This window comes from Pundamilia nyererei, unplaced genomic scaffold, assembly GCF_000239375.1.
Source record: "Pundamilia nyererei isolate P.nyererei 1_Seehausen unplaced genomic scaffold, PunNye1.0 scaffold01692, whole genome shotgun sequence".
NCBI lineage: Eukaryota > Metazoa > Chordata > Actinopteri > Cichliformes > Cichlidae > Pundamilia > Pundamilia nyererei.
The window spans coordinates 1-9,137 of record NW_005189093.1 but is presented as its reverse complement, the minus strand read 5'-3'; the positions used below and the strand labels follow the sequence as shown (position 1 = coordinate 9,137).

At 40.1% G+C, this 9,137-nt stretch overlaps 2 protein-coding genes across 2 annotated transcripts; both read left to right on the top strand.

The window, feature by feature from the left end:
* Nucleotides 1–4: 4 nt before the first annotated feature.
* On the top strand, nt 5–3,601 carry LOC102214603 (desmoplakin-like; the record flags this gene model as incomplete). The annotated part of the gene is made up of 1 exon (XM_013908158.1): nt 5–3,601. A coding segment is annotated over one exon (3,006 nt), but the record flags the coding sequence as incomplete, so codon positions are not given.
* Nucleotides 3,602–4,228: 627 nt separating this feature from the next.
* LOC102214879 (TBC1 domain family member 7-like) lies at nt 4,229–8,555 on the top strand (the record flags this gene model as incomplete). Its single annotated transcript, XM_005755503.1, has 5 exons — nt 4,229–4,291; nt 4,754–4,873; nt 6,636–6,716; nt 7,109–7,299; nt 8,418–8,555. Coding segments are annotated over exons 1-5 (546 nt in total), but the record flags the coding sequence as incomplete, so codon positions are not given.
* Between the last annotated feature and the right edge of the window lie 582 nt (nt 8,556–9,137).

Below are 9,137 nucleotides of genomic sequence, written 5' to 3'. Positions count from 1 at the left end.
CAGCTATGGGGCTTTAAAGAGAAGATGCAAATCAGAGCCTCACACAGGCCTGATACTTTTACCAGTCACCGAGAGGAAGGACCCTTCCAAACTAATGTTTGATGGTGTTCGCAAACCAGTCTCAGCACAGCAGTTGCTTGATTGTGGGGTCCTGGACAAATCAACGTTTGACCAACTACTGAAGGGAAAGAAAACAGTCCCAGAAGTCTCTGTGGATAAGAAAGTCTTTCTAAAAGGGACTGGATCCATTGCTGGTGTGGCAGTTGGGCCTTCAAGGAAAATGTCCTTTACAGAGGCAAAGAAAATGAAAATTCTGTCATCTGATAGTGCTGACATGCTACTGGAAGCTCAGGCTGCCACAGGTCACATCATTGACCCCAGAACTAACCAGAAACTAACAGTCAAAGAAGCATGTGCCAGAGGAGTAGTGGATAAAGAGGATGAATCAAAATTGTTTGCAGCGGAAGCTGCTGCTATAGGCTACAAAGACCTTACTACTGGCAAACTTCTGTCAGCTGGCCAGGCCATGAAGAAGGGATTAATTGACAAGGACACAGCTCTGCGTGTGCTTCAAGCTCAAGAGTCTGTAGGGGGTATATTGGACCCTGACCTCAGTATATTCCTACCCAAAAACATTGCACTAAATAGGAATCTCATAGATCAGGATCTATACCATGCCTTGAGTCAGGGTCCTGACTGTTATCTGGACCCAGACACCAAGCAAGGAACTCCTTATGTATCCCTGAAGAAAAAATGTAAAGCTGATCCAAGCACAGGTCTTTTGCTTCTCCCTGAACCTAAAAAGCCAGCAACTGTCCAGGGGCTTAGGGGCCAGGTGTCTGTTGTGGATCTAGTGGATGCAAACTTGCTGCAGCGGTCTGATATTGACAAGTTGAATCAAGGTAGATTGACTAGCCAAGAGGTTGAAGAGCGTCTACGCTCCTATCTGAGAGGTTCCACCTGCATAGCAGGAGTTTATGATCAGGCCAGTGATAAAGTACTGACAATTTATCAGGCAATGAAAGATGGACTGTTGAAATCTGGGACCACTCTTGAACTGCTTGAAGCTCAGGCTGCCTCAGGTTTTATAGTTGATCCTGTGAACAATCTCTATCTAACTGTTAGTGAAGCCTACAATAGAAGACTGTTTGGGCCAGAGTTTAAAGATAACCTGCTAGCGGCAGAAAGGGCTGTGACTGGTTACAGACTGCCTGGTACAGACAAGACTATCTCTCTCTTTCAGGCCATTGAGAAAGGTCTAGTGGAGAAAGGCCATGGCATTCGTCTACTAGAGGCCCAAATTGCCAGTGGTGGTATCATTGATCCAGAACACAGTCATCGTATTGATGTGAATGTAGCCTACAAAAGAGGCTACCTGGATGACGGAATGATTAAGATCCTCTCTGATCAGAATGCTGATACTAAAGGTTTCTTTGACCCTAATACGGAAGAAAACCTAACCTACACAGAGCTTAAGAACCGGTGTATCCCAGATAAGAAGACCGGCCTCATGCTTTTGCCTATAATCGACAAGAAAAGTCAAGAGTCAACACAGAAGAACACTCTGAGGAAGAGGAGAGTATTGATCGTGGACCCAGACACCAATAAAGAGATGACAGTCCGAGAAGCATATGACAAAGGGCTTATTGACTACGAGACCTTCTTGGAGCTGTCCGACCAAGAGTGTGAATGGGAAGAGGTCACCATTACTGCTCCAGATGGTTCTGTAAAGTTTCTTATTAATGACAAGAAAACTGGAAGACAGTATGACATTACAGAACTGCTTGAAAAGCGATTAATTGATGAATCAGTTGTAGCTCAGTATCGTGCACGAGCCATCACCATTAATGAATTCGCTGATATCATCACCAGAAAGACCAAACATAGCTCATCGTTTGGACAACCAGCTGCCTTGGGCACATCTTCAGTGAAATCATCATCATCAACAACTTCAAGAACACCTTTGGGAATATCTTCAGTAACATCATCATCAACAACTACAAAAACATCTTCATCATCAAATTTAAGAACATCAGAAGGCTCAGTTCCCTCTTTGTCGACATCATCCTCACGATCATCCTCACTGGTGTCAAGACCCTTATCTCCCACTCTCGCTAAAATGACCACAACAAAGACGACCACTGTCACAGAGAGAAGCGCCAGCAGTGTTTCGCAAGATTCACCTGATTTCCATAAACACATGTCCAGTGTATCTTTCACTCTGTCCTCTCCTGTTGAAATAGTGGGTGAACAAGAACCTATTGGTGCCATTTTTGACACAGACAACGTAGAGAAGATATCTGTCACAGAGGCGTTAAATCGTGATCTAGTGGATTCCATCACTACCCAGAGACTGCTTGAGGCCCAGGCGTGCACTGGAGGAATTGTTGATCCTGCAAGTGGCAGAAGGGTCAGCATCCAAGAGGCATGTCGTATGGGCATAATAACTGAAGACATGGCCACTAAACTTAAGGCTGCTCAAAAAGCCTATATTGGCTTTGAAGATGTAAAAATGAAGAGAAAAATGTCAGTTCCTGAGGCAGTTAAGGAGATGTGGCTGCCATATGAAGCAGGACAGAGATTCATGGAGTTCCAAGTTGTAACAGGAGGTCTGTATGACCCAGAAATGGGTGGTAGAAGAACCATAGAAGATGCCTTGAAAATGGGTTGGCTGGATGGGAGAGCAGGCCAGAAGCTCCAAGATACGAAATACCACACAAAGAACCTAACATGCCCCAAAAGTAAACTTAAAATCTCTTACAAAGAGGCTCTGGATAACTGCCTGACAGAGGAAAGCACTGGCGTTAAAATGCTCCAGGCGTCATCTGTGTCTTCGAGAGGCATCAGTAGTCCATACAATGTTGCCTCTGCCCCAGGATCCACCACAGGCTCCCGGAGTGGCTCACGACGAAGCTCCCGCAGGAACAGTTTAGACTTAGGCTCTCCCATATCCTCATCAGTCAGTCGCTACAGTATTTCCAGCTTCAACTCCTTCCAAACCAAAAGCTAAATTGATAAAAGAAAAGCAGTTTGTGCTTTTCTTGCACACAAATCAGAATTTGTCAAAACTATTTTTAGTGTTTTGGAAAAAAAGTTGTGGAAAAAATTAGTGTTCTGTGTGAGGAGAAAATTTATATTTAGCAGTCTGAATTGTTAAATGTTCGCATATTTTTAGAGTAAGCTTTGGTGTTGATGTGCTTAAAAATCTATAGTTCAAATTATACAGAAAAACTGCAAGATGTTTGTTTGTTTGTTTGTTTTTTAATGGACAAAAGTATTAATGGTTTCTAAAATAAGGTGTGTGGATTAATAATATAGTTCATGTCATTTAATTTGTTTTTCAAAAATTAATGAAAATATCACTTTGTATGCTTTGCATTTGAAAAATGATAGAATAGTGTTTACAGTTATTTGACATGTTGTGTGTTTGGTTTACAGGGAGGGATTTATAGTTGGGTTGCATTGGCTTAACTGCTGTTTTTCATCATTTTCATAAAGTCATCTTTTATTCATTCATTGGTTTCTTGCATAGTAGTGCTTCCACTTTTGTAACGTTTTTTTTTTCCAGTATCTTAAAATAAAAACTTGAGTTTTTTGCTCATTCCTGACTGTTCTTATTTGTGTTCATCTAAAATACCCTTTGTTGCTGCCATGTAAGATATGTTTGTTCATTTTATTTGTTTTTTATTTTTGTTTGATTTTCAATTTGCAGCACAATACATTTGTGCTGTGGTAATTTCATCTATATAAAATGCTAAATGAAAGATTAAAAAATAGAGATATTTGTATTTTATTGCTTCAGCCTTGGCATTATCACAAGTAATCAAATGCATTTTTCAGATTAAGGTTTGATTTGAAAGAAATAAAATTGAACAACTGGTGTTAGAGCACCCAAACAGTTAACACAGGCAATAACAGTTCAATAACAGTTCAAAGTTCAATAAAATAAAATGAATATAGGAAGTCTAAAAAGTAGCAATCTAAATCTAAATAGTATTCTAAGTGGGTTATGAAAGCTGTGACACACCTTTCCCTTAAAGAAAGAAGCTTGTTGATTTTTCTTTATTAGTTATTTGTTTATAAATAATGTAGTATAAATAACCTGCAAGATAAAGATCAAGAAATGCAAGGCAAGCAGAGTTGAAAGTGCAATCGTATATGAGGTGTAGCATGGTAATCTATATTTTCAAAATAAAAATATTTTTCATATTTGGAACGTTGCTACGGATTTTATTTTGACAGTATCACCCGGAAGGGTTTTCATAACAACATTGTATGGCATCCGGAGGAGGTTGTCAATTTATCTGTAGATTTTTTTATCTGTTTAAATTGTTCTTATCACTGGTTGTGATGGCCACTTTAATACTATTTAGTAGTCTCTCAGATAATTTTTACTTTAGAGTAGTTATGCTTTTAGCTGGTTATCTGTTCCTAAGCTAACACTAGCTTGTTTGCTGACGTTATGTAGCAAATAGCTGTGGGGCAGCTGTCTGAGGGTCGAGGGAGCACGAAACGCTTTGAAACGTCAAGGCAGGAGTCTTTGTGTTCACTGTGTTTGTGTTCCAGCAAACTGCAGGGCGTCGTAATTAACTTTTTTAGTCAGCCAAATTAAAAACATTTTTCTGTTTTCCCCCAAGCTGCACGTCTGGACGAGAAACTTTGTCTTATGTCTATGCAGGCTAAAACGGACTAATACTTTGCTTTTAAAAGTTTGCTTTTCTTTAGTTTGAAATGCACATGTTTAACTGTCCAGGCGGCACCATGGCTGACGACCCACAGAGAAATTTTCGCTCTGCATACTACGAGAAAGTGGGTTTCAGAGGAGTGGAGGAGAAGAAGTCCCTGGAAATACTACTCAAAGACAATCCTCTGGGTGGGTAACGGAAAATTATCGCTCGTGCTAGCATAGGCAGCATAAGTGTAAAGTCTCTTGCTAGCTAAGCGTCCGCACTACACTACTGACAATAACAATATACCTGTAAGCCAATGCTATGCTATAATATAATCTTACGAACACTTTATTAAAGACAACTGTTCAGCTACTCATTACCGCAAATATCTCATCAGCCAATCACGTGATAGCAACTGAATGCATTTAGGCATGTAAACATAATCAAGATTACCTGCCGAAGTTCAAACTGAGTCTTGCAAAATGAAGAAAGGTGGTTTAAGTGATTTTTGAATGCGGCATGGTTGTTTGCATCATCTGATTTGTCACCATCGGAGTGGCACAGGCCACTCAGGGGTTTGCAGAGAAAATATGCACTGTGCAGCAGTTCTCTTGGTGAAAATGCCTTGTTGATGGCAGAAGTCAGAGGAGGATTGCCAGGCTGCTTGAGCTGATAGGGAGGCAACAGTAGCTTAAAGAACCACCCATTGGAACTAGTTATGCAGAAGTGCCAATATGAATGCACGGCATGTAAAACTTAGGAGCAGATTGGCTTCAGCAGCAGAAGGTGCCACTCCTGTCAATTGATAACAGAAAACGGAGACTCTAATCGTCATGGGCTGATTGGAATTGAACAGTAGAAAACATTGTCTGATCTGATAAGTCTTGATTTCTGCTGCAGCATTCAAATGGTAGACGGATGAATGGTTAAAATATGGTGCACATAACATGAAAGCATGCATCTTGCCATGTGTCAGTGGCTCAGGCTGGTGTTGATGGTGTGTAATGGCTTGAGATATATGTTCTTCGCACACTTTGGGTCCCTTACTAACAACTGAGGAACGTTTAAATGAAGGGCACCTTCTTGGTCATGTTGCAGGTTTCCAAGGAGGAAAAACATTCCAGTGTTAACATTTTCCTCTTTTACTGCCACAGATCTCAAACTTGAATGAATAACTGAGCAGGATTGTTTTCCTGAGTCATACACTGTAAAATGGAGTACATCTTTCTCCTTCTCCCTCTCCCTTATCTTTCCAGCTTGGCTTCTCGTGTCTTTTGTATAGTCTCGCTTATTCTCTAACCCTAAGAGAGTCTCCCAGACTTGTTCTCTAAAAACCTAAAGAAGAATTATGGATTTGGTCCCTTAACGAAACTGACAACTCCTGGGCCTGGGAGAGCCCAATTGTCCTGTGGAGACGTTTGCTGCCGGGTACTCGATGGTTGGTTGCATCATGTGTCTGATGACACTCTCGATGGAGGACATTGAACGACATTACCAATTTGGAACCACAATAGCAGAGTTCTGGCTGATTGGAGCTGGCTCGGGCCTGGCTTATTGAAGAACAAGAAGCGGCTACAGCTGTTCAAAATCCCACAAGGCTGGTTGTAAAATTGGAAGCTGTTTGTTCCGCTAACCAAAACAACTACCATCTTTATCTCATGCGGCCCCCCCTGGCGCCAGCTGGATGCTCAAGGCAAAAGCTGATGGAAATAAAAAAATTCTCCCTTAGATAACAAGACTGTGTTGTGACTGCCTCCCCCCTCATTCAAGACCACCTGTGTCGACCTAAGATTGCTGACTTTTGCCTAACTGACTGAAGGGACACTTTCTCTTGGCTGAACACGGAACACACACACACACACATGCACACATATGCATGTACAATCACACATTTTTCATGTTTTTTTTTTTTGGTCTGGAAAAAGCCAGACCAAAAAAATAAATAAATGTTTTGCTCTCTTACAGATTTAGAAAAGCTAAGCACCTTCAGTCAGAGGTTCCCCCTTCCTTCCATGTACAGGATTCATGTGTGGAAGGTACTGCTGGGTAAGAATCACATGCGATCAGGTGTTCACCCTGTCACCCTCTTCAGTTGTGCAGATTTGACTAGATGGGTAGAAACAAAAAATACGGGAGAGAATCACTTAGCTATTGTACTGCACTAGTCTTTAAAGATTTTTTTTAAAAGCTATATTTAAAATATTCATTTTCAGTAATTGTGATTTGCAGTATAGACATATGCAGCCATATGCAAGGCTAAGAGCTGCATGTAAACACATGTTTCGTTTACTTCGATTTCTCTTGTTTGGAACTTATTTATGCTAAATAGGTTAATCTGTCCAACACAACTGAACACTGCACTCCTTTTTTAAAATTAACTCAGTTTTGTTAAATGTGTATGTATACATTTCTTAACTAGAAGTCATCTGTGCCTGCAGGCATCCTACCTCCACACAGTGACTCTCATGCTCTGGTTGGGGGCTACAGGAAGGAGCAGTATCAGGATATCCTGGAAGCTCTGGAAGTGATGAGATACATCAACTCCTCCACACCCTCCACCCATGTTTACTTGCGGATGTTCCAACTGGAGAGCCAGACCCTCCCGCGATGCTCTGAGACTTCACCCCCGGTAAAATAAAGTATATCAGTCCATAATAAGCGAAAAGGATGTAAATTTGTGTTTTGTCACATATTTCTTTCTTGTAACAGTGAAGAAATAATTCTCACACTGTTCGAAAGCCTGTTTGTTTCCCCTTAAATGGTGCCACATTTGTAAAGAAAATGCATTTGTGGGTTGAGCAGCAGAGTTCAAGATCAAACAAAAGATCATAGCAACAAAAAGTACATCAAGCAAGAATTCACAAGACAAAATAAGCAATTGAAATTATAATGTCATGCTTATAACATCTAAAAATTGGAAAATAAAAAAATGTGATGATATCAAACTACAGAAACAAAAGTCTGGATAGTGACTAAAACAACTGCCCAAGAACAGTCACAGGTATCACAGATGGTTTATTTAACTGTTTGTTTTTTTTTGTTTTTTTTGTTTGGGTGTGTGGGGAGATGTTAACACGCGGCGTCTTGGTTTTGCAGTGAACAGGGCCAATCTACAGGGGTGGCATGGTGTGGTATGTGCCACCCTAAAATAATCTTTTGCCACCCTAGTTTTGCTTATGACAATGCTGTTGATTAAAATAAGCTAGCATTAACAATTTGAACTTAGCTACAGTTAACATTGAATCTAAATTCTAAAACTGAATTTATCCCCTCTGGTAACTTTTTCCGACTAGGTTTTTATGGGGAGTTTTTTTGTGTGTGATTTTTAGATCAGCTGTGTTAATACAGTATGTCAATGAAAAAATAGCTGTAAATTCAGACATGTGAGATTGAAAATAATGATACTAACCAAGGCATTGTCAATAGTATTACACACATTGTGTGTCACACACATTCCCTGAGTAGATACCCCTAAAACCTATGCCTATTTTTATCTTCTTCTCCTGTCCTTAAACAAACTGAATGTAAATCTACATGCTGCCAACGGAGAGATGCCAAACTGTGTTTCATTGTTCTTGTAACAGTGACAATAAAGATTCTGTTCTATTCAATGAAAGTGTTGTTGTATAGCTGTTTGATCGTTAAGAAACAATGACCACATAAAAAGTACAGATTTTATTTTAAGTGTTTTTCTCTGGGTCTGTATTGTTGATATGTTTTCTTTTGTTTTTTTTTCTTCTTCACCAGGATGAAGAGAATGAAGACTTCCTCTCCATCAGCCGAGCCATGGAAGAGATTGTAGATGATCCTGTTGACTGCTACTGGCTCGTCAAGTGTTTTGTCAATCAGTACCATACAAAGTTTGGAGACTCAGTACCTCACCTTGTAAGTGTTTAATGTTTAGTTTTCATCATTTCACACACTGTACACCATCCCGAGATGTGCCAAGTTTCCAGCTACTAGCTCTTTGTGAAGCATCTTTTTGGTGCAAAAATACTATAAGCCTGTCAAACTGTTTGACATTGTTAATAGATTAACTAAAAGAACGGGAATAAATTGGCGTTAGTGCAGCTTTTTTAGATACGTTTTGTGATAAAGGTACATGTGCAGACACTGCGTTGCTCACAGACACACCACAAGAAGATTGTTGAAAAACGACAAAGCAAAAACTATAACAACATAAGCCTCATTAAATGGTTACATGAAGGTGTTCAGTAGTCAAATGAAGTAACTCAGGCTTTAGCTATCTAAGTGAGCCCATTCAAAGTAAAGGGACAGTCTTGGTAACATACGGCCAGGTGTGCTGTCAGCACAGCATCATATTTTACAAAACATAGTTTAAATTGGAAAAATATGAAGAGCTTTAATGCACAATGCAGGTGATACAATAAATCTAAATCCCTAATCCTGCTTCATAGTACAGGCCTCAGATGTTGACCAGAAAAAAGACAATGGTTAGAAAACATT